The sequence below is a fragment of the Triturus cristatus genome, chromosome 8, assembly GCF_964204655.1.
Source record: "Triturus cristatus chromosome 8, aTriCri1.1, whole genome shotgun sequence".
Taxonomy (NCBI): Eukaryota; Metazoa; Chordata; class Amphibia; order Caudata; family Salamandridae; genus Triturus; species Triturus cristatus.
Genome location: NC_140591.1, coordinates 799,504,705 through 799,531,560, shown reverse-complemented (window position 1 = coordinate 799,531,560; position 26,856 = coordinate 799,504,705). Strand labels below are relative to the sequence as shown.

The 26,856-nt window shown below is 46.5% G+C and overlaps 1 protein-coding gene across 4 annotated transcripts in view; it reads left to right on the top strand.

The window, feature by feature from the left end:
- The window catches only part of LOC146805099 (CD99 antigen-like), a 262,650-nt gene that overhangs the window by 92,558 nt on the left and 143,236 nt on the right, over positions 1-26,856 (top strand). For all 4 annotated transcript variants that reach the window (XM_085622237.1, XM_085622239.1, XM_085622238.1 and 1 more), the window contains exon 4: positions 25,976-26,029. In XM_085622237.1, coding sequence (XP_085478363.1) covers positions 25,976-26,029 — 54 coding nt within the window. The remainder of the gene's footprint in view (positions 1-25,975; positions 26,030-26,856) is intronic.

The following is a 26,856-nucleotide window of genomic DNA, read 5'->3' as shown; positions in this document are numbered from 1 at the left end:
ACTTTGAATATCTTTCTGCGGTCATCAAAAACATTCACTCATTCCAAATGACTCCTTTCCAAACTATGACTAATGCTCCAACAAGCACTTCACAAAAGCGATAGAAGTAATCATGCTCTCATAGCATTATTACATTGACTCCCCTGTATCAGCATTTACCAAGCCACAATTGATGCCTACAATCAGTGGTAAGTGCAGCAGCCGGACACATGTCTGAAAGCTAGAAATGTCTAGTCAACATTAGATCTTCAATGCTAGCTAAATTACAATACCTGTGCAAGTTTAAGAGTTTCAAGGCATGTGGTATTGAACTGCACATTTCCGAATATTGGTAATTTGGGCAAAAGAAATGGTTGAGAATTAAACCTTTTTTAATTTATTGAGCCCGTCTCTGTCCTCAGCAGTGCACAAAGAAGTGGAATTGCTGAGAATGAGTAGGGAGCACAGACTGGCTAGGATAATGTGGTGGGACAGGGAAGCTACAGTGGAACTCTGTCCTTCGGCACAGTTCAGGAAGATGGAGGACTCTGAATAGCAGCCCCTGATGGATCTAGGTAGGGGTAAGGGAGATCTAGTGGGCTAATGTAGGTATGGTGTGGCTACCTGCATTCCTGTTTCACCATTCTGTAGAAGTAGAATCAGAACTTTTGTTTTTGTAAACCAAACCAAGTCATACATAATGGAGCTCCTTTTCACGGATGAAGGTACGAGCACTGACATATAGATACATTACAGCCCCCACAAAGAATGCAGACTGACCCGCCCCCCATTGTAAATAGGCTTATCTGCTTTTTTGTGCCTGGAGTTTGATGTGCATGCACTATGTTCAGGATACTCCTTCAACTGTCTGCCTGATATTTCTGTAGCTATGACCCGAAACCCTTTCTTTAATGCTTGAGGCACAGTACAACAACTACGCCTCCTTTCTGGACCACAAGGTGTCACTCGCCTGAGATGGAGGTTACTTACTTTGGCTGTATTCGGTCTTATAATTCTTAAATTCCAACCCAGTAGTTAAGTTGGTAACCTCCTTCATAGTCTAGGCTGCCAATCGATTTAGGAGTCCAGACTATCTCGCTGTAGAAAAATTATATATGTGGGAGCTGTTTTGGACTGAAGCGTTCGACTATTACTTTGAACGGCTGTGATATATCATCGCACTCAGTCATTCCACAAAAGTGGGTGCTCTACTTCCCTGGGTTAACGGTACCAAAACACCCAAATGCAATGAAATGCATCAGAAAGAAAAAATGAAAAAGGCACAACACAGAATAGTTGTGCAATAGCAGAGTCCCCTCCTATTCATATCAAATTAATCAAATCCATAATGCCACGAGTCCATAGCACTGAATATGGTTCTAAACGCATTGTTTATTTCATCTCGCAACAAGAGCAAATGAGACTTCGTCAGGGCTGTCATGAACAGAATAAACATACCTACAAATTCAATAAAAAAAGTTACAAAATTAAAATGGGCTTTATGACACAACTCGGAAATATTATAATCTATAGGTACATTACCACTAAGGAAAAGTACCACAATATATGGCTCAAACCATGTGAAATTAATAATTTGTTAACATGAAGTACTTATTGCTCATTTAAGCATTCATCCTGTTATATATCTCAGGGCAAACAGAAAAATAATAATACTACATCAGATGGCAGTAATACAGGGAGATTGGCTTAATTACATGTATTTGGCTGTATCTGCCAAAATTGAATTCCAGTATTATGTAGAGGGGTTATACAACATTGTTTACATTCAATAAGGATACACCCTCCTGTGGCAAAAGAACCACCACATTGGACAGAAGTGTTATCTTTGGAGGACAGACTGTACAGAACTAGTGTTGACCACTCCAGTTTGGACTAGTCCGTCATATCCTCTCTTCTAGGCTGGAGGTCGTTGTGTATTTATTTAGTGCTCAAAATCAAATTCTACATGAAATCATAAAAAGATTCTGGAAGACAAAGAATGCCAGAGAACAGGAGACAGGTGACCAATGTAGCACTGCAATCCTTGCTGCAGTGGTAGCAGAGGAAGAACATTGGGATGGAGTTCTTTTGGAAACCAATCCCCAGTCAATGGCGAACACAAATTAAGACCTCACGGTTTGGTGGTAGTGGTCCGGCAAGGAGCACGCATATTGCATCAGTTTACTGGACCCGAGGACAGTTCATCAAGTCCTTACATCTTTCCTGTCAACGATCTCTGCCAACCCAATCTTAATATAGATAGAAAACACCAATATGGTGTAACTTCTCAACTAGCAGGGAGGGATACTGCCAGTCTGGCACTGACTGCAGTCATGAAACATTCAGGTCAGCAGTTCATCTTTTGGGTGTGCTAGACTTCAAAGTGGATGAGCTGAAAAGACATTCTAGAACAGCAGGGAAAGATGCTACAGCATTTCTGCACCAGGGAGAAGACCTGGGGGCATATGTATCAACCGAATTTTTAATCGCAAATGCTTGGATTCGCAAAAAACAGCGTTTGCGATTAAAAATTCGCAAAACAGGATGTATGAGGCAAATTCTCATCGCAAAATTAAGGAATCGCTAATTTAGCGATTTCTTAATTTTGCGTAAGCATTTAAGAAATCGCAAAATGGTCTCCTGGCCCATAGAAATGAATGGGAAGGTATTCCTTAATTGCGATTTCGCAATTTGCTAATCGCAATTAAGGAATTTTGAGAAATCACAAAAGTTTTGCGAGTTTTTAAATACATCCCGTTTTGCAATTCTCAAATAGCGATTCTTTAAAAATCGCTATTTGAGAATCGCAAATGGAGATGTTGATACATATGCCCCCAGGAGCTGTATTACAGAAAGTGCCCCGGGGATGTGCGTGCCAACTTTGTGCTTCTGCTTTGTGCGCTCCCTGGCACTTTGGTATTACAGATGGGGCCGCAGACGCTTTTGCGACCCCTTCTGTAATACTGATAACGCTAGTGCACAAACATCCCAGCCAAACTGATTTGCATCAGCAGTTTACTACATATCTGTATTATATTCCTGCCCTCTGTCTTTCCAGCCATTAGGATAAACTTACTTCTTTGTGTATTAACAAAGGGCAAAATTCTGTGATGGGTGACAAATTATCTTGCGGTTCGTCATCACACATTTTCTTTGAATCCGTACATTTGCCAGCCTACTACACGCTGGCAGTGCTTACATTGTGAAACATTACGCGCCAGGGCCCTTCTCAGAAGGTCACTGCAGTCTGCACCGCGCATTACCCCTGCCAGCGCTGCCAGTGACACTACCAACATAACACCTAACTATTGCACTCCTATTAGTGTGACAAGACTATTTTAGCCCACACAAAACTATAATAGCGTGAAAAACTGGTATTATTCACTTTCAATGCCATTTGTCTTAATAAACACGGTTGCTGTGCACATCTCAGACAGCGCCTCCATGTGGTGGGCTGTCACTAGAGCCGGTGCTGACAATTAAGTGCCGTGCCGAGCACTGGAAACCACCAGCTCAAATTAATCACTGCACACTGGAAACATTTTAGTCTTTCTAGACCATTCCTGCTGTTACTGCCAAAAACAGACTGACTGACATGATGCATGTGCATGCTTTCTTTGAAAAAATAATTTGAAATTGAAAATGTACATATATAAAATGTTTCAAGATATCACCGGTCAAACGTGGATATATTGTAATTTTTGTAAAGTCTGAAAAATCATTCAAGATGGAGAAGCAGGATAAAAAGCAAATAACGTTTGCTTCTCAAAGACCCAAAGCAGAGGGTAGCTTCTACCTCAGGCTGTTTGTAATGATATGGTCCTGAGCGCTATGCAACTGATGGTGATGGTTCACCTCTTGTAAAGGATAGTCAAGTCAAGTTTAAACTGCAAAGTCAGTAATTTAAAGTGGACTCCCTGCTCCCTATTACTGGACCACAATTGAGTTCAATGGTGGAGCACACGCCAGAGCCCTTTTGAAGCGCCTGCCGCATCTGGGTGAAGGTGAATACGGTCTACTTACATTTGTGTATCTTTGTCTGTGTCAACTCAGCACCAGCATTTTGCCTTCAGTTGACTCCTGCTGCTGCAGAAATTAAATTGTCCTTGGTCTTTATACACTGTCTCAGATGTCAGAGTCCAGTTTAATCTTTATTCAAGCATAGGCTTACATGTAGTTTCACGCTCACTTTTCTACATCAGGCACAAACGGTTTACTTCAGCAGTTGTTGTGGTTGCTACTGCTGAGTCCAAGAGGGCAATCAGTTCTGCCAGTGCATTGACTTAATATCTTGGATCCAGGTAATTTGCTTCATTTTGTGTCAATTTCCATTCATTATGGTGTCTTAAGCAAGAATTGAGGGGTGCCTCTTCAGGCATCTGCACAGATCTGCCTGGCATTGCAGCCTCCAGGGTTGCACCCCATGCCATATACTGATTCCTTTCTGAGTCTCTGAGGGGGTCTGCTCTACCCTCCTGGCACATCTGGGACGGAGTGGGAGTAATCCACTGCTCATCTATGAGATCTGTCCTGGTAGGCTGTTCGACAGCCTTTCATCAAGCAGTGTGTAGGTTCCAGGATCAGTTCTTGTTCAATCATTTTGGCGTGTTCTTAATTCCCATGAACCCTCATGCTGTGCTGGCTGCTCACTAAGGGTTCTCGAGGTAGAAAATGCCTTTTTTTGCTCCTGTTTTTTATTCTCCTTTAATATGTCAGTTTCTGGGTACTGCAGTAGTATGTTCATAATCAGTGCCTTAGTAGATTTTGGTCCGCTTTGCAAAATGTTAAAGAAAGTTTTGGTGTGCCACAGTGCTCCTGTTCTGCATCTGTCTCTGTAGACAATTGGCCATATGACATCTTACAAAAACCTTTTTTTTAATGCACCGGGTATGATTTAAAATCCACAATTAACAGATGTCCGTGCTAGTTATTTTGGCTCTTTCTTAGTGTGCAATAGGATCACCCTGCTCTCACACTCTGGCTATGGCTTTGATGTTTTGAAAAAAATTAGACTTGCGGTCACCTTCAATGCAATTGGCCCAATACTACCACTCGAGTTGTGAACCCAGTCAAAGATTGCTTCTGTTCAAAGTGTACAAAGTCATGTTGTACCACAAAAGACAACAAATACATGAATATGATATCATACTTTTATTTTCTAGCACCACTTAAATCACTACATTGTTTTGTTCTCTTTGTGTTACTTTGAATTGTTCAAGAAATTCCTGTCTTGTCAGTGGACTGCTCCTTTCCCTGCACAGCTCCGCCTGGAAGCTGCTGTTGCCTGTAGCTGCTCCTGTTGACCCTCTGGTCAGAGGTTCGGGGCCCTCCTCTACTCGCAGGCACCTGCCTGCACCTCATCCCTGGTGGTCCAGTGGGGAGCTTCTCTGCTCTGCCACTGCTCTGCCCTCTGTCTCTCTGCCTTCTAATCTCTCTTCCTGCTGATCTCTTTTGCCTTCCTTTTTTCTGTGCTTTTTCACTCTTTCTTGCCTTTTTTTCACTTTTGCACCTTAACCTTCTGTGTCCCTGCCTGTCCCCCATTTCCCACTCCCCTCCAGCGCTGATTCCCGCTTTCCCACCTCCCAGCTGTCCAGCCCTCCCCCTCATACTAGTTATGGGGCTGTGTGCGGTGGGCGTGCCAAAGGCGTGCCAAAGGCAAGCCCGTCTGCTCCTGGACTGTGCCCAGTGCCTCGGACCCTGGTTCTTGGGCCATCCACCGATACAATGCCAACACCCTCCACCCTCTCAATAGCGGACGCCACTCCGCCGGGCATTGCTGATGGACACCAAAGGCCCTTTTTCCTGCCGGAACTGCAGCCACAACTTCACCTGCCACCGCTCACCAGCCCCACCTGCTGCTCGACTGACAATATCCGGACGCAGGAGACCTCAACTGCATCCTGCTCAACACACGATCCATCCACAAACACGCTATGGAGAACTGTGACCTGCTCGACTCTGTCGACCCCCGACATCGCCTTCCTCACAGAAACCTGGATGATCTCCACCTCTGCCCTGGTCATTGCCACCACCATCCCTGACAGCTACAAGATCATCCACAAGGACCACGTCAAGAAACCGGGGAAGGCATCACCATTGTACACAAAAGCACCCTCCACCTCACCACCCACGCTGACGACCTCTCAGTCAACATGAAGCACCTCCACTTCCAGGTCCGGACCAACCCGAACACCGCCCTCTGCAGCAACCGCATCTACAGACCCCCCCGGACCCTGCCCACCCTTCAGCAATTCCATCATTGATTTCATTGCACCCCACACTCTCACCTCTAGAGACTACATCCTCCTCAGCTACCTCAACTTTCACCTGGACAACCCCAACAACATAAACACCTCGTGCCTGCTGGAGAACCCTGCCACTGTTAGACTCAAACAACTGGTCACCTCCCCAACCCACTCAGCAGGAAACGCGCTCAACCCCATTTTCTCCGCCAGTGACAACATCACCTTCAGCCACACCACCAAGCTCCAGTGGACCGACCACCACTGTGTCCAATTCGCCTTCACCAAACGCACCGTACACCACCATGCCCACTGCCACCCTTGTAGAAGCTGGAACAATATCACCGAAGATCGGCTCACCACCACCGTCAGCTAAACTCCTCCACTGACATCCACAGACAGCAACACTCCACAACGCGACCTCCACCAATGGATCTCCGACTGCGCTGACACTTTAGCTCACCTGAAGAAAGCCCCAAGCAAGCAACACTCCAAGTAGCCCAGCTGGTTTTCTTTACCGCACATCATGAGTCCAAATGCACCTGTAGATGGCTCGAGAAGAGATGGAGGAGCAGCAAGACCTTTGAGCCTTAAAGACAGCTGTCACTGCACACCACCTCATCAGAACACGAAGAAAGCAGCCCTACAAAAAAAGATCAACGCACTCAACTGCAAGGAACCTTTTGCCATGGTCAAAGAATTTGCCAGACTCAGCACAGACAGCAGACATTCCCCTCCTCCCAAGACCTCTGCTACAACCTCGGCACCTACTTTCATTACAAGATCAAGGAGATATATGACTGCTTCGACAGCATCGATACCCAAGACCCTCCTCTCCCACCCCACCTGCAATCACCGCACCTTACAGTGTCGGACATCAACAGACCCTACTCAGCTACACCCCCTTCACAGCAGACCACACCCTCAAGATCATGAAGAGCATCCACTCCGAAGCACCCTTGGATCCCTGTCCGTGGCACATCTTCAACAGGGCAGGCACCACCATCGCCCCCAAACTCTGCTGCACCATCAACTGCTCCATCAACTCCTCCACCTTTCCGGAAGACTGGAAACATGCAACCCCTTGCTGAAGAAACCCACTGCCAACCTGACAGACCTCAAGAACTTCGGACCCGTCTCTCTTCTCCCCTTCCCAGCCGAGGTCATCGAGAAGGCAGTCAACACCCAACTTTCTGAGTTCATCAAAGCGAACCACATCCTGGTCCTCTCCCAATCCAGCTTCCGAAGCAACCACAGCACCGAGACTGCCCTCTTTACTGCCACAGACGACATTTGCACCCCCCTCGACTGAGGCAAAACTGCAGCCCTCATCCTCCTGGACCTTTCGGCCGCCTTCGAAAGAGTCTCTTACCGCACCCTATGCACAAGACACCATGACGCTGGCATCCATGACAAAGCCTTAGAATGGATCCGCACCTTCCTCACCGGCCGAACACAGAGAGTCAGACTACCTCAGTTACTCTCAGAACCCAGAGATATCAGCTGCGGAGTGCCTCAGGGTCCTCCCTGAGCCCCATGCTTTTCTACATCTACATCTAAATGGCCCTGTTCTCAGCCATCATCAGGAATCACAGACTCAACATCATCTCCTACGCTGACGCCACCCAGCTGGTTCTCTCCCTCACCAACGAACCCTTCAGTCACCAAGAACATCTTTCATGACAGGATGGAAGCTTTCGTTGCCTGAATGAGGAACAGCTGCCTCAAGCTCAACTCTGAGAACATCAAAGTCTTCTTCATGGGCTCCACCCCCTCAACCTGGGATGACTTCTGGTGGCCAGGAGTACTTGGAACCTCCCCCACACCCACAGACCACATGCAGAACCTCAGCATCATCCTGGACTCCTCGCTCACCATGAGCCACCAGATCAACGCCGCCTCATCATCCTGCTTCCACACACTATGCCTGCTCCGAACGATCTTCAAATGGATCCAAACTGAGTCCCGAAAGACAGTCACCCACGCACTCGTCAGCAGCAGAATCGACTACGACAATGCACTCTCTGCCGGCATCACCCAGAAACTCCTCAATAAACTGCAGAACATCCAGAAAGCCTCTGCCAGACTCCACCTCAAAATCCCCACCACAGCCACATCATCAGCCGCCTCAGAGACCTCCACTGTCTCCCAGTCAACAAAAGAATTGCCTTCAGGCTTCTCACACACCCCTACAAAGCCCTACATGAAGCAGGACCTGTGTATCTCAACCCCCACCTTGCATTCCATGTACCCACCAGAGACCTTTGCTCCACCCAACTGGCTCTGGCTACCGTCCCGCGTATCCACAAGACCACAGCCGGAGGAGGATCATTATCCTGCCTCACAGCAAAGACCTGGACCACCCTGCCTCTCAATCTCAGGCAATCACAGTCACTACCTCAATTCAGGGAGGACCTTAAGATCTGGCTCTTAGACGGAACCACAGCGCCTCAGTGGACCAGCAGCACCCCCAGCGCCTTTAGACCCTTATGGGTGAGTAGTCACGCTTAACAAGCTGTGGATGGATCGATTGATTTATTGTCTTGTGTGAACATGATTTTGTGTTTTTAACTTTGTTGATGTTTGGTACTGACCTACTCTTTTGGTTTTATGGCCGGAACGCTGAACAAATCAAACATTCACCCCCAGTCACAGATCAGGGTTAAATTCATAGTTTTTGTCACCCTAAGTGGGAAGGGTATGCCCAGATGTGGGCCCCGTGCTAACTGTGTGACTGGATTCAAGCTAGCCTGGCTGATTAGGGGTGATACTCCAAAACCTGTCCCAAGTTGCTTGTTTCTTGTGCAGGGAGGACTTGCCCTGGAGGTTCGGGCTGGACTGTCTCCATGGGGTGCAGGGTCAAGACTGAGTTGCATATAGCTGGGTCCAGAATGTGGTGGTGTGGTGAGCAAAAAAACGATGGATTAAACCCAGATTTGTAACAGGGGCTGAGTTTTTTAATTGTTCAGCATTCCGTCCATGATTTGTTATTTTTACTGCTGGTAACACAAGCCAGATAACAACCATTCCATTCAAGGGATCACAGATGAGAAGGCCTTGATTCTTCATATAATGCAGGATATTAATAGCAGTATTGTCTATTTCAGCCTTTGTATAACTCTCCTACAGACAGCTTTCAGTGGTCTGTTGTGAAAAGGTTCCTTTGTGGACCATACCAAAATCTACAGTGGCGTTCAGAGCAGAACATGGCTTACGTTTCCTTTCACACTCATTTGCTTTGTTCTTAAATAATGGCTTTCGTTCCTTTTCTTTTGTTTGTTCTCCCCTGGAGCATAGCTTTATTACTATCCTTTTGATTGGATGAAATGTATCCTTCCACTGCTCACATTTAGGAAACAACTTGTTTGTAGCATCTGTGGTTATAGATACACATATTCTGCGTACTCCGGCCATCCAGTATTGGGCTTGGAAACTTGCAAGTTGTTTTTCTACAAAGTCTTTTAGTCACAGGATGAACTGTGACACCTTCTTTAGTGGGCATCGACTCAATATTAGATTTTTTTTTTAACCACCATCGGGTTTGTACTTGTACTAGTGGGGCTACGAGATTCAAAGTGTCTTGCACATTTTTTTCAGGCCCACTCTGTGAAAAATTCAACTCTCACTGACGTACAAACCTCCTTGTTGACTGAGCTTCCTCTCGTTGACACCCTCTGGAAACTGACACCAAGCAACCAGGAACCCGTGCAGCCTTTCCTGGCCATGTACCATCTTCACAGACCTCGACCCCGGAGGATGTGGAGCTTCAAAGGGTGATGAAATGTACACTCTTCCAGTACTGCCTCTGGGTGCCATGTGAAGTACCTGTGGTCAGATAATCAATAGGCTTGTAACCTCTGCCTTTCCCCGGTGCCTTGTGCGTATAATACCATGCCTTCTGTTTGAAGAAAAGCCTACGGTACCCAAGGGAGAGAAGTTTAGCACACAGTCTGCTGCCGATTCTCCTAACATTTTTGGCAACAAGACCCCTTCAGTGCTGAAGAAAGAGAGGATGATGGCCCTTCTGGCATTCCTGTGCACTAAGCACTATACAGCCCAGAGGCAATCTCCTACAACACCTCCAACGCAGAGGAAGGAGAAGTGAAGACTCTGCCAACCTCAAGGACCAGTGGTTCTCGACTGAAGACCAGCACATGGTTGTAAGTACCGTCGGCCCAACACCCATTCTGAGGCACACAAGAGGCCTCACATAGAGACAAATCTCTGTTTCTCAGGGAGTCTGGTGTTGAGCTCACTCACAAGACAATAACTCTTCCATGGCCTCTGCCACCTTTGAGCTCCGTTCAACAGTAGGTGAAGGTCTTGAATGCAAGAAAATATCCATCCAAGGGCCTCAACCCCTCCCAGCTGACAAGCCCTATGTGGCCCAAGGCCCCTCATAAGCCTCAACACCACTCGAAGTGGACGACTTGCACCCAGGACCCCTCATCTACTTCGAAGAAAGCTTCAAGGCCTAGAGCACCATCAACTACATGCTCCAAGGATTTAGAGCAGCACATTCTACAAAGATTCAGAGAGGGGTTCGATGCAAGGCAGAAACACCTCTTCATGCATCTCTTTACAGGGATGATTTAATCCAAACCACCTCCTCCAAAGCCTGCAGAGACTCTGACTTGAAAGAGAAGGCTTGCCTTTGAACCCACATCAGAGTCTTCCTCCCTGGATCTAATGACTAAGAGAAATAGTAACAAGGGCAGCAGCCTTCCACCTTGTGCTATACCTCAGCTGTCACCACTTACTTCACCAACACTATTTCCATGCTCATGCACACCACCTCCACTGTCTGAGAAGTACCCATGCTCTTTGTCCGACCCAAGCAGCCTCTTTGTCCCTGCTGACCCCTATGTAACACTGTTCAAGCCAGAACCTACAGATGACTCTTGGGACGATGATGTCAAACCCTCAGGTGGCCCGGACCTCGACCACTACCCTCTCAATTCACCTTTCACTGACAATACCACGACCTACCACAAGATCATACAGCATGTAACCACTTTTCACAAGGTCGATATGCACATCCTCCACGAGGAAGAAAGCGCTCACATTTTTAAATGCTCTCGATATCAGAGCGGATGGTGTAGCTCCTTCCTATACTCAATGGCATGCTTAATCCGCCTGAGACATTCATTCAAGAAGCCCGTCAAGGCAAGGGTAGTAACACCCAAAGTGGAGCGTGAGCCCTTCACCAGCAACCCTGACTACATTAGATGCCATGTCTCTCCTGACTCCCTAGTTTTTAATACTTCCTGCAAATGGGTCTCTGCTAAAGCTTTAGGCGATACCCCACTGCCTGCCAAAGAGAATCTCAATGCAGTGGGAAAAAAGTTGACCATAGGGACAGTTAAACAGTGGCATCTACTTTCACATAGCCATCCACCTCACCCACTGGATATACTTCAGCTTTGTGGGTAAATGGCCAGCACTAACAATTCAGAGTACGAGCCTTTGGGGTCACCACTGCCCCAAGCGTGTTCACCAAGTGCTTGGTGGTGGTAGCTGCTCATCTAATGAGGGGCGGTGCTCGCGTCTTCCTTTTTCTTGACTGATCAAGAGCATGGGCAGGCAGCAATAACTAACCCACACTCCAACTGCATTCTTCCTACTCCCTAGCTTGGGTTTCACCATAAATGCCACTACGTCCTACCACCGATCCCTTCCGGTCTAGCTGTTCTTGTGGCCCATCCTAACGCAATTACAGGCAAAGTGTACCCCAACTGGCAGAGGGTGTTGGCATTTCAGCAGCTGCTGCCTCTTTTAGTCCAATCGCCACCTCAAGTCAGAACCTCCTAGCGATGGCGACTCTGGAATCTCCTTAGTACCCTGTGTTAAGCTCCACATGTGCCCATTATAAAGTTACCTCTCTGTGCAGTGTTCACAAGAAGAGGGTCATTTTGGAGGATCTATTGTTGGAGAAGGCCAGTGCCTGTCATCCTCTGAAATGGTGGGACAACAACTACTTGTTGCAGGCAGAACCCCGCTTAGCAGGTGACCATTGCCACCCATTGCTCTCAGGTTTAGAGGTGCATCTAGACAACATGAGAATACAGGGAATGTGGTCCCTCAATGTTGTGAGCACCACATCAATTACCTCAAGCTGCTTGCCCTATGCCTATCTTTCAAAGCCTTCTTTCAGGCCATTCAGCACAAAGCAGTCCTCATCTAGATGGACAACATGACTGCCATGAATTAGCTCTAAAAGCAAGGAGGTACCAACTGTCAACATTAGTTCAACAGATATGGCACTGGGCCATTCACCACTCATGGCCAAGTATCTTCCAAGGGTATATAAAACGTTGCTAACTTGCTCAGCAGGATGCATCAACTAATCCATGATTGGTAACTCTACCCGCAAGTCCTATGCCCTTACTTCCACCATTGGGGCATCCCGAAGATAGACCTGTTTGCCACCCACAACAACGCACAGTGCCCAACATTTGCCTCCAGGTGTCCACACCTACAGTCCATAGGCAATGTTCTATGGAAGAACTGTGGTTGTCATTGATATCATTTGCATAGTTTTCAATAATCCGTGAAATCAATGTAATATTTTATGATTATTATATTACAATATAATATCAACTCGCACTCCGATTAGGTTGTCACAAAATGTATCTGCTTTCCAAGCTTCATAAACAAAAGACCTGAAGTCTTAAAACACATGAGAAAAAACACAATGGTTTGTTACAGTGCAATGTGTCCCCGTTGAAAGAAAGTGGACCACAACCAAAATTAATGTGGTGTAAATAAGACTTATGTGTAATTGTGTGACGATAACATATAACACTTTGAATATGAATAGCCCTTTTAGTAGGCAATGTTGAATCGCTTTTAGGTCTCGCCTAGGCAGTGCGCATGCGCTGTCTAGGAGAGGGCCTTTAGCAATCGGTCTTCACTTTTCAAGCACTCGTGCTTGTGGCGGCATCCACCTTGCGGGAGCGAGCAGCGGCGCGCATGGGACATCAGATGTACCCTGCACGCCGCTGCTCGCTCCTGCAAGGTGGATGTGAAGTGTAGACCGCTTGTTTTATTTATTTTGTGTGTTCAGTGGCTTTTCATGGGACCTGGTGTGACACACTCTCCCGCTACCCGGACCATAATGTTTTTTTATTTATTTGTATTTTGTGTGTGCGGTGGCTTTCAACCACTTCCATGACCGTAATTTGTTTCATTTATTTTTTATTTACTGTGTACGGTGGCTTAAGTCTTTTACTAAACATCCAGACATATTTCAACTTCGCCAGTTTGAATAAATAGGATAGTTTTAGCAACAAGGACTATGCAGTCTGTATTTCATACCGTTTGAGAACCAGTCTTCACATCTTAAGTTGGTATTCCTTGCTTGTGAACCCAACGGGATTTAAAGTGTTTAGCTTTCTGTTTCTTTTCTGCCCCCAATCATTGTTAATAAACTGAACTGCAGGTTTTTGAGCGCACCTTTCTTGTTTGTGTGGGCTCGGCTTGTACTTGTTTGAGCCACTCCCCCACCTCTAACTGCAATACAATGCAAAAGAGTTCCATAAGAAACCGGGAGAACAGCTACCGCATTACGACAGTTCTGAAGCACTTCGTCTTCTGAAGTCTTGCAACTGCAGTCCTTCTTCCATGTCAGCGATCTGTCACTTTGTTTTGTAAACCCGGTCACTAGTTGCACTTGTATGCGCAGCTTATTTTCCCAGTAAACATTGTGTAATTGTTCACTCTTGATTTAATTTTTCAAATTTGTAATCTGCATGGTACCTCTAATTGTTTGCATCGGAAGCGTTCTGTGCTACACATTTTACTCCTTACCGTCTGTAAGAGCATGGCCTGGTGTTCTGAGAAAGAATCGTTGGATGATCCACTCAGAGCTCGATTGCTCCTGTCTGACTGAGCCGTAAGTTTCCACTGAATGGTAACAAAGACTGTTGAGTGTTGTTGGTACTGCAGTGAGAGCTTGCAATGAGAAGGCAAGCGCAAAAGGCTGCTTTTTTTAATACGGCTGGATTATCCTGCTAATGAGTCATATTTTTGGGCGCAGAAAATGAATACAAAGTAATTTGTTGTTCGAGGCATATGAGCTGCAGATCACACACTGAGGATAAGATCGCCATCTGGTGTTGGGCTCGGATGATTGCAGGTTGTTGTTGTCTTCGAAAGAAGCCTTTGGTCACGAGATTGGTGACTCCTCCCCTGGACAACAGTGCGCATGGGCATCCACTCCATCGTCAGATTGTTTTTTTCCGCCATTGGGTTCGGATGAACTTTTTCCGCTCCAGCAGAAAACTTCCAGCAATCGATTCAACTCTTCAATCTTCATTCCATCGACATCGAAATCAACTCGGACCGGTTCCGGAAGCGGCTGATGGACAGGACACCCTTCAAAAAATGCCCCCAGTGTGGAGCGAAGTTCCCCCACAGTGACCACCTCGAGGTTTGTAACCTCTGCCTGTCGCCGGAACACAACAAATCGAACTGTCCAGCTTGTGCCGCTTTCCGTTCCAAGAAGACTCTCCGGGACCGAAGAGCTCGACGCCATATTATGGCCAAACCAGCTCCAGAACCGGAGGACATCTTTGCTCAGGATGTTCCTGAAGATGACACCGAAGATCTCGAGATCGTGTCCGAGGCCGACGATTCCGATGACCTCATCACTCCAGGGCAGCGTGTGAGTACCACCCCCCCTGCCCCATCCAAAAAGACATTGGTCAAGACTCCGCCAGCTGGGCCCAGTCGCGACCGGAAATCCTCTTCAGAAGCCCCGCCCTCGGGCCCGGCTCCGAAGACATCTAAGCCTGTAGGTGGCTTGGGCTCGAGCAAACCTCATGTTATTGTACCTATAACACCTTCGGCACCGAAAACTCCACTGTCGGCACCGAAACAGGCTTCAAGACCGAAATCTCCTTCGGCACCCAAACGTTCCTCGGCACCGAAGTCTCCACCGGCGCCGAAACGTTCTTCGACATCGATGCCTAAAAGTCCCTCGGCACCGAAGATTCCATCGGCACCGAAAACTCCATCGGCACCGAAAATTCCATCGGCGCCGAAAACTCCATCGGCACCAAAAACTCCGTCGGCACCGAAAAATCCATCGGCACCGAAAACTACGTCCACACCAAAAAAAGTTCATAAAGACCCGAAACGGCCATCGCCACCACCACTTTCGGAGCCGGATGAACTTTTTCGCCCAGATCCTACTCAAAAGCGGATCTACATCAATCCCAAAACCGGACATGTGACTGCCGTCCCATAAAAGAAACGGAAGCTGGACATCACACCACCTCCAGCTCCCATACGGAAGAAGGACTGTGCTACTTCACCACTTCGTCCTTCCTCTCCTGTGTTACCTCCTAACCCGTCCCCTCCTCCTCCTCCTCCTTCTCCTTTACCTTTACCTTTACCATCTCCCTATCATTCACCTCCTCCACAGGATGATAATGATGACTTAGGGGGAGGGGCGGACCCTGATTTATTTAATGATCCTGTTGATCCAAACGACCCTTTTACGTTCCCAGACACAGCACCAGTAGATGACTGGTCTTATCCAATGCCTGACATGCCTGACCCAACTACCTACCCCTCCAAGCCCTCCCCTCCTGATGACCATTTGGGGTTTGGCCAACTAATAAATAGGGCAGCAACATTCCATGGTGTCACAATGCACACGGACGCCCTTGAAGAGGACTTTCTCCTCGATACTTTTGAGCAGTCACAAAAAACTGTTCACATACTGCCCATGATCAAAGGGGTTATAAAGCATGCCACTGAAGTCTTTAAAGACCCTGTTCGAGCTAGGGTTCTCAACCCACGCATCCAAAAAAAGTACCGACCAGCCCCGCAGGACCCTGCATACATTAAAGCCCAGCTCCCTTTAGACTCCTTGGTCGTATCAAATGCCAGGAAGCGTGTTAACTCACAGACAACTGGAGAAACGCCTCCCCCGGACAAAGAGTCTAAGCTTTTAGAGGCCTCAGGCAAAAGAGTCGCCGCACAGGCGGCGAACCACTGGCGTATTGTCAATACCCAGGCCCTGTTAGCCCGGTATGATAGGGCGCATTATGACCAACTTGAGGACCTTATGCAACATCTGCCTGAACCCTTTAAATCCCAGGCCACTGACCTCATTCAAGAAGGCAAATTAATATCTAATGCCTCCATTAAATGCGCCTTAGATGCAGCAGACACTGCTTCTAGGGCGGTCAATACTAGCGTCTTACTCAGACGACATGCCTGGCTCCGTATTTCCGGTTTTAAACCGGAGGTTCAAACCGCAATTCTAGCTCAACCTTTCAACCAAGAGCAGCTATTTGGCCCTGCAGTGGACACTGCATTGGAAAAAATGAAGAAGGATAATGAGACTGCCAAGTCTATGGGAGCACTGCAGTCTCCTCAAACCCGGGGTTCCTTTCGTCGCTCCTTTTATAGAGGAGGCTCCAAAAATGCGGGAACTGAGACCACGTCCACCTTTAAAAATTCTGGACAAACATCCCCTAACAGAGGATATTTTCGAGGAGGTTATAGGGGAAACAATAACAAAGGTCGAGGGCGGGGCAACAGCAACACCCGCACCTCCCCAGCCACCAAACAGTGACTTACCACCACTCCCCCCAGACCATTCCACTCCGGTCGGGGGGCGGCTCCAACAATTCCTACCTGTCTGGACTTCCATCACCACAGACAGATGGGTAAGACAAATTATCCAGTCTGGCTACTGCCTCGAACTAATACAATCCCCCCCCAAACATACCACCCAAACAACGTCCAATGTCCTCACATCATCTCTCTCTCCTCAATCAAGAATTTAATTTCCTGTTACAAAAACATGCGATAGAACCAGTCCCTCTTCCACATCAGGGAACAGGGGTATATTCCCTATACTTCCTCATTCCCAAAAAGGACAAAACATTAAGGCCCATACTGGATCTCAGACTACTAAACCAGTATATACATTCGGATCATTTTCATATGACCACCCTCCAACAAGTCCTCCCACTATTACAACAGGGAGACTTCCTTGCCACATTGGACCTCAAGGACGCGTACTTTCACATCCCTATGCATCCCGCTCACAGAAAATATCTACGATTTGTGGTAGATGGGCAACACTATCAATTTACAGTTCTCCCATTCGGAGTAACAACAGCACCCAGAGTGTTCACCAAGTGCTTAGCAGTCGTGGCAGCGCACCTCAGAAGACAACAGATCCATGTCTTCCCCTATCTGGACGATTGGCTCATAAAAGCCAATACTCACCAAAAATGCGTTCTCCACACTCATCGCACTATTCAAACCCTCCACAATTTGGGATTCACTATCAACTACCCCAAATCCCATCTACAGCCTTCCCACTTACATCAGTATCTAGGAGCAACCATAGATACATCCAAAGCCATAGCTTATCCCAGCAATGCCAGGATAGCCAGTATACAAAATCTCATCTCTCAATTTCAAACTCATCCATCTCTTCCAGCAAGAGTGTTCATGCAGCTCCTAGGCATGATGGCGTCATGCATCTCCATAGTCCCACACGCACGACTTCAAATGCGTCCCTTACAGGAATGTCTAGCACAACAGTGGAACCAAGCTCACGGACAACTTACCGATCTGGTGTTGGTGGACAGTCGCTCACTTCGCTCACTCAAATGGTGGAACGCCATCAACCTGTCCAAAGGGCGGCCATTCTTAGAGCCTCTTCCACAAGTTGTGCTAACTACCGACGCATCTCTCACGGGGTGGGGAGCCCACCTCCTTCACCATACCACTCAGGGCAGATGGACCAGTCAACAAAAACTGCTCCACATCAACCACCTGGAACTCTTAGCAGTGTTCCTGGCACTAACATCCTTTCAGGTACACCTGAAGAACAAAACTGTCCTCATACGCACAGACAACATGACGACAATGTATTATATACAGAAACAAGGAGGGACACATTCTCTCCAACTGTCCCAACTGGCACAGCAAATCTGGAGATGGGCAATTCCCCAAAACATCTACCTGTTAGCAGAACATCTCCCAGGAATCCACAATCAGGTGGCCGACCTCCTAAGTCGCCACACACAGCAGATCCACGAATGGGAATTACACCCCAAGGTTCTACTCCCCTTCTTCCAAAAATGGGGACAACCAGACATAGACCTGTTCGCCACTCCCGAAAACACAAAATGCCCAACCTTCGCCGCCAGGTTTCCACACCCACAGTCGAAGGGAAATGCCCTATGGATGAACTGGTCAGGCAGATTTGCGTACGCTTTTCCGCCTCTCCCACAAGTTCCATTTGTGGTACGCAAACTGAAACAACAGTCGCTAACACTAATACTGGTAGCTCCCACTTGGGCACGTCAACCGTGGTTCACCACACTTCTGGAACTATCTTTAGTTCCACATCAAAGGCTACGCCTCTCCCCGGATCTATTAACCCAGAACCATGGAGAAATCAGACACCCAGATCCTCAAACACTGAACCTAGCGATCTGGCTCCTGAGGTCTTAGAGTTCGGATACCTCAATCTCCCTCCAGACTGTATGAATATCATAAAGGAAGCCAGACGACCTACTACTAGAGCATGTTATGCCGCAAAATGGAAACGATTTGCCATCTACTGCGCTAATAATGACATCCATCCATTGGATGCTTCCATCCAAAACATCATTTGCTACCTACTACACTTGCAAAGATGCAATCTAGCGTATTCCTCTATACGTTTACACCTAGCAGCCTTGGCGGCCTACTTGCAAAATAGGCAACACCTGTCCCTTTTTAAGGTACCAGCCATCAAAGCATTTATGGAAGGTCTCAAAAGAATTCTTCCCCCAAGATTACCACCTTCCCCAGTGTGGAATCTCAATGTGGTTCTAACAAGACTTATGGGTCCCCCATTTGAACCTATGCACAAATGTGAATTGCAATTCCTAACATGGAAGGTAGCTTTCCTTATCGCAATCACTTCCCTACGAAGAGTAAGTGAAATACAAGCCCTTACGCTAGAGGAACCTTTCTTACAACTACACCGTAACAAAGTGGTTCTTAGGACAAACCCTAAATTTCTTCCAAAAGTGATTTCCCCTTTCCACCTTAACCAATCAGTAGAGCTACCAGTCTTTTTCCCTAACCCAGACTCCGTAGCTGAAAGGGCCCTACATACCTTAGATGTCAAAAGAGCCTTGCTTTATTACATCGACAGGACAAAACCTTTTCGAAAGACAAAACAACTCTTTGTTGCTTTCGCACCACCACATAAAGGCAATCCCATCTCCAAATCCGGTATAGCCCGGTGGATAGTTAAGTGCATCCAAATATGCTACCAAAAGGCTAAACGTACACTTACAGTTCCCCCTAGGGCGCACTCCACGCGTAAAATAGGGGCTTCTATGGCCTTCTTAGGTAACATTCCCTTAGAAGACATTTGCAAGGCAGCCACGTGGTCTACCACGCATACCTTCACTAAACACTACTGTGTTGATGTGCAAGCCAAACAACAGGCCTCAGTGGGCCAGGCTGTCCTAAAAACTTTATTTCAAACTGCTGCAACGGATACAGGCGACCACCGCTAAGGGGAAGCACTGCTATATAATCTATCCTCAGTGTGTGATCTGCAGCTCATATGCCTCGAACGGAATATGCTACTTACCAGTATGCATCTGTTCTTGGCATGTAGAGCTGCAGAGTCACACACGCCCATCCACCTCCCCGGGACCAGCATCTGTCTTACTTAGACATTGCACATGGACATCCTTTCTTTCATTCCTATACACTCCATCTTTTCCCATCATGGCGAAAAAACAATCTGACGATGGAGTGGATGCCCATGGGCACTGTTGTCCAGGGGAGGAGTCACCAATCTCGTGACCAAAGGCTTCTTCCGAAGACCACAACAACCTGCAATCATCCGAGCCCAACACCAGATGGCGATCTTATCCTCAGTGTGTGACTCTGCAGCTCTACATGCCAAGAACAGATGCATACTGGTAAGTAGCATATTCCTTACCTTCAATGAGCTGTGTGCATAACATTGTTTAAAAGTACGCCTACTTCTTACTTTCAATTGTAGATGATGTTTTCCTGCCTCTATTCTGTTATTTGACACTTAATATTGCCATGTAGCTCCTGTTTGTTAGCTGCTCTGGCCTCGCGGTGCACCACCTCCCCCCTGCTAAACACATTATTCTCAATCCCAACCCTCCCCGCACCGATTGGTTGAGTTCTTATTATCTCTTTAAAAGTGGCCAATGTCTCCATGCAGTGCCATTGCAGAACGTGTTTGTTCATACATTTCTGTAGGGCTTCATATCCATTTGTGTCAGTCTGGGCGCTTTTTGTAGTCGTTTATTTTGTATGCATGTCAGTATTACATGCATGTTGCTCTTTTGACTGCCAGTACATGGGGCGCTTTGTTGGTTTTAAAGCTTGTGTTGGTAGATTCTCAGCAGACAAGATCAATTAGTGGTTTTATAACCTCACTAGTATGTCTGCAGGAGCCTCAAAAGTCTGTTATTTGTAAACGTGAAAGGCTCGGCTGGGGCACTAGTACGCGGCCGCACCCTCTTGAGTTGCTCTAGTGGTGATGTACTCAAAGAACCCCACCCCCCCCCAAAAAAAAATCCAGATCCCACTCCTTGAAGACCTAGCTCATCTCACACAGTAAAAATATATTTAAAGTTAGCAAGTCTATGCTCGAAAAAAGCATCCTTTACACATCTTAAAGTGGGCTTCAGAGGATATATAGTATCAGTGTCAAGCCTTCAAGATTTTGGTAATAGTATAGGGAGAAGGGCAACATGACAATTATTCTTTTAAAATCAGCAGGAAATTAGAACTTGGATGAACTAAATGTCTCCAAACTTTCAAGATAATTTTGTGTTATCATACGTATTCCTTAATCAGACTGCATGACCCACTGTGTAGTAATTGTATAGCTCTTCAATCCTTGGCGGCACATCACCCAGGATAATGTGCTGCATGGCTAAAAACTTACAAGCATCTAGGATAATGGGGTGACCCAGTGCCCCTCAGAACCTGGGTGTGCAAGAATGTGGACAAAGTTGGTTCTGTCGGGTAATAGAATTGATTCTTGGTATACTCAATATTAAACAATACAAAACAACAGTACCCAAGCCTTTCAGTAATAATCAATGAAAAGGAAAAAAGTGAAAGGACAAACTATATGTTCATGAACTTTGACAGCCTTTCAATGTCAGTTCGACACCATAAAATGTAAACATATTTGGATTTTTCCTTAAATAAAGACTTTAATTGATTCAAATTTGGTGTGTCTTTGATTTATGTTCTTTGTCCTTTCGCTTTATTTCCTTTTCATTGATTATTACTGAAAGGTTTGAGTACTGTTGTTTTGTATTGTTTATTATTGAGTATACCAAGAATCAATTCTGTTACCTGACAGAAGCAACTTTCTCCACATTTTTAAACACATATGAGGTCTCAAAGTCTCGACCTATTGGCTATGCCAATGCTCGAGATACTGGGGTCTTATCAGAACACGAGTAATAAGGAAACATCTGAAATGAGTAACTATAGGAGTTAGCGTGGGCGAGGTGTGGTTCAAAGTGTAGGCATATTCCAAAAATACGCTGGTCCCATTTGATAAATCGGTGAAAGAATTACTCTAATCACTTACTTGTGGAAAACAATAGGGACATACGCAGGGATGAGGAACACCTGCAAATGAGCATATTTGAATGATTAAAATAAGATAATTACACATAATTTAGATTGGTAATGCGTATATACTGAGCCATGGAACTCCGTGTGGTTCCGTGTGGCCATGTGGCAAACATCCCTTGCGCTCACCCAGGTGGCTCCTGCTTGGGAATGGCAACCTTGTTACTCAACACTTCTCGAGATGTACATCAGCCCTGATGTGAGGCTCCCAATCAGGCCAGACCTTCTCACACACAAATTGGGCAGAATCAGGCCCCCAGAGCTCAGACAGTGCAACCTAGTGATCTGGTACCCAAGGTGTTAAGAGTATGGCTCTCTCAGCCTCCCGCAGGTAGCGTTTGCCAAACCCCATAATGCCCATCCCATCTTAAAGGCTAGCTTAGCTAGGTGGATAGCTAAGTGTATCCAGACCTTCTATCACAAAGCAAAAATAACCCTCTCGCTTCTCCCACAAGTGTGCACTTGATTTGCAAAAAAAGATGCAATCAAAGCCTTTTTATTGGAAATGTCCCACTAACTGACATTGTCAGGTCCGAGGCTGAGATGGCTAGATTCCCCTGGTTAAGGATACAACCCAGGAGTTAGGCTTGGCGTGTAGGGGGAAGGCGTAGAAGCGTTTCAGTAAGATCGCTCTCCGCCTTCCTACGTGCATTGAAGGTTTAGGTTAATTTCCCCCTTCCAAGATGGCCGCTGGTTCAGTCATCTTTTCCCCTAGATTTTCGCTCAGGCAGAGGTGCAGTGTTTCTTGGTTGATGTTGCGCGCCCGCGTTCAGAGCGCGGCGCACTTCAACCGTCAAACTTCTGTGGAGAGGCGGTGTTCGAAGAGAGCTCCGTACTCTTCAGGTTTTCCTGTCGGAGTTTGTCTCCGAATTATCTGTCTGAGATTGTTGCGCTCCTGCGCGCCAGTCTTCTGGTCCCGTGAGTGGGATTTTCCGTATAAGTTTCTCTCCCTGGTATTACTGGGAAGTTAATGTCCGGAGCTTACAGGAGTGAGGCAGGCTTCACGAACACGACGAGTTGACTCAGCGCTACAGTGGTTGAGAAGTGATAGAGGCAAGTCCAGTGAATGACATTCTGAGAAGTAAGTGCTGCCTTCTATCATATCTTCGTAGCGTCCGCAATCTAGAGAAGGCATCCAGTGACTCAGTTAAATTGGAAACTAAGATAAGACTGTCAGACTGTAAAGCAAGAGAGTGTCCAGCATAATAGAGTCTAATAGTCCAGCAGCAGTTGCGCAGCAGATGTAGCGCCAGCCAGCAAAGGACAGAATTCAGCTTTTCAGTGGAAAGAAGAGGCAGTAAGGAGGAGGGAGTGAGAAAGAGATTTTCACAGTAAAATCTATGTAGATACAACTATATATATATATATATAAGGGTACTTACCAACCCAGCAACCATCTGCGGAGTTCAAGAACCAGAAAGAAGAATTTAGTCTGCATACTTATGAGAACATATTCACATTCTATGAAGAGACGGTAAATCTTCTAAGGTGGTAGACAGGTAATGGCAGTAATATAGAGCGGTAGGTGGGGTCTCAGACAAACAGGGATTACATGTGATTCTCATTGCAGGAGTTGCTGCACGCCAACTGTTCAACCCCTCTTCCACTTAGAAGGTACCCAGCAGAATGAGTTCAGAGAGCAGCTACCCACTGTGTCAGGACAGGTAATAGTGTGGAACTTACTTCTAATATGCACATTTAGAGTTAGTCAGTTGAAGAGCAGTTGTTGAGTAACTCTCATTGCAGGAGTCTTGAGGAAGGAGTCCCGAGTCCAGTCCAGGAAGAAGACACAGTGCAGTCTCTCTTGTCTGTCCAATTCCCCTTTACCCCTCACTGCTGCTTGTGAGCCTTGAGTTCGCAGTAGCGGAGTGGGGGAGTGGAGATCAAGCATCTGCTCCTGTGGAAACGGCACGTTCAGCTGAAGGTTCTTGACAGACATATTCAAAGTGGCCACCTGCTCCTGGCTTGGCAGTTCGGGCTGGACTGTTCCCATGAGGCACAGGGTCAGACTGATTTGCATATGGCCATGTCTGAACTGGGGTGGCAGAGTGGGCTAAAGAACGGTGATGGATTAAACCCAGATCAGTTGACTGGGGGTGAGTGCTTGCAATGTTCAACACTCCGTCCATCATTTCCTTTGGTTTTGCTTTGTTCGCCATAAGTTGGCAGGGTATGCTCAGACGTGAGTCCCTTGCTCACTTTGCCACTGGATTCAAGCAAGCCTGGCTGAAGACGGCTGAAATGCCAGAAACCGGTCCTAGGAAGCTTGTTTCCGGTCCAGGGAAGACATGGCTAGGCAGTTCGGGCTGGACTGTTCCCATGAGGCACAGGGTCAGACTGATTTGCATATGGCCATGTCTGAACTGGGGTGGCAGAGTGGGCTAAAGAATGGTGATGGATTAAACCCAGATCAGTTGACTGGGGGTGAGTGCTTGCAATGTTCAACACTCCGTCCATCATTTCCTTTGAGTGCTTGCAATGTCCAACACTCCGTCCATTATTTCCTTTGCTTTGTCCGCCATAAGTTGGCAGGGTATGCTCAGACGTGAGCCCCTTGCTCACTTTGCCACTGGATTCAAGCAAGCCTGGCTGAAGACGGCTGAAATGCCAGAAACCGGTCCTAGCAAGCTTGTTTCCGGTCCAGGGAAGACATGGCTTGGCAGTTCGGGCTGGACTGTTCCCATGAGGCACAGGGTCAGACTGATTTGCATATGGCCATGTCTGAACTGGGGTGGCAGAGTGGGCTAAAGATCGGTGATGGATTAAACCCAGATCAGTTGACTGGGGGTGAGTGCTTGCAATGTTCAACACTCCGTCCATCATTTCCTTTAGTTCCACCTGCTCAACACAACACAGGTTTCAAGCACGATTGTGTGGATATCCCAGCCCATCAGCATGCTATATTTAGCATTACAGTACTAGGAATGTTATTCCAGAGATCTGCACCATCCATAGGCTAACCACCACTTAGAGGGTACAGCTCTACCATCTCAGCAGAGCAAGTGTTTCTATAGCCACACATGCTGTGAAAAGAAAATGTTACCCTGTAAACATCTGTTCATAGTGCTCACCCTCTTTCCCTGAGCCTGTCTGCTACTGGCCTCTTCTCTTTTCACCTATTTCTTACACTCTCAGTAGACATGGTAACCATTTCATGTTCACTCAGCACTCCCTAACTACATTCACCCGCTGTGCGAAAAGCAATGCAACAGGGATCAAAGGAGTCCTGTCCATGTGTGCATTGTCACTAAAGGACGAGTCCTAGTACACCTAGTGACTTGCGAATGTTTGAACCCAACACTAGATAGCAGGAGTATTCAGAGCATGTGAATCTACAGTACTACACGCTACAAACAGATGCTTACAGGCTAAGTAAATCTTTCCTTTTTTTTCTTAGAGCACTCCATAAGAGTGCATGTGCTTTCTTGCTCTTTCCTTCATGTACTGCTTCTCTCCCATCAAATACCTGCCCTCCCCCACGCACCGTCTTCTTCCCTCTCTAACCTACTCAGAGCTCATCCATCACTTCCCACATATCCCCTGGATTTCTTTGGCTATATTAATTCCCCCCCACCTCAAATGTTTCTGTTGCTTCTTCACCCACTACCATGTGCTTCCCCATCCCATGTGCGCTCTTCTCTGAAAAGCTTATCTGTTGCTGATCCCACAATGGCCATCCCATCCTTTAAAAAATTGTTAAATAGTATTTTCAAAATCTTAGCGGGCTCGGCAGCTGTATTTTTTAGCAACTTAAATAATTTCTTGATTTACTGAGCTGATTGACACCTCTAATCTTGCATTGGCAAATTGCACCTACGTTGTGATGCATGTGTACGCATATGTCATGACGGGTCACCATAGCGCACTTGCATCATTATGCGTACAAGTCATAACGCTTTTTGGCGATGTTGTGACATTGGTAAAATCACTGAATAGCATTGGCAAAAACCATTGGCAAAGCCAATAGATAGAATAAGCTAGACCTACTGGATTTGCTGGTACCTTTTATTGCAGATCCTGCATTTGATTGACACTTTTGGTGTCAGTTTAGTTTGATTACCTTGTCCTTTGTTTTCTAGATGGTGGAGCAGGATTTGATTTAGGAGACGCCATTCCAGGAGCAGGAGGAGCAGGTAAACTTCCATTGCAATATACTGCCACATAAAAGCAAATTGCTCAGGTTATCTTGAAAAATTAGGCTAGATTCAGCAATCAAATGTCTAGTGCATGAAGCAACATGCTTAAAAAAAGAATATTTGCCATTGTCAAATGAATGTTTTCGTTGTATGTTCTCAGAAACATCTGCTGGATCAGGCAGAGGAAATAATCAATTTGATTTTTCTTCTCTTTGATCCCAGTGTCTGAATATATGTAACTAGAAAGAAACTTTACTGGAAACATTTACTCAGGGAAGAGAGGGTGAAGCACAGACCACTGACTCCAGTTTTGTATGAAAAAGGCTGCTTTATTGAAACAGGTGCGCATCACAAATAAACCCTGGGCCTTTTGCTTTACAAAACTAAAACCTCACTATACAAAAATGCCTACCTATGTTAAACTACCTACCCCCCCCCCCCCCAAACTTAAATCTGCAAGACTCTACTTCCTCCTGATGTGATCTTCTGCAACTGAGACCTTTAACCTCCAATCCAGGTTTACTGCATCTATTAACCTCTAACAAACTTAATTTCCCAATGAACCTTTAATTTCCTGCTTCATCCAAGCATAAGCTGCCCACCCGTTCCCTTTCAGCCTGGATTTCTGCTGTGGATACCATTAACATTTGATAACCCATGCCAACTTCATGGCCAACAGCCCCCCAGAAAAAGACCCTACCTAGACTTTTTCCACTCTCTCCCGCCCGCTCACCAATGAATATTCAACTTAGTAACCAACACCTCTCTCAATTGCAAAAGATATAACTCCATACCATAATTTGACAAGTGGACTCTGTCCCCTC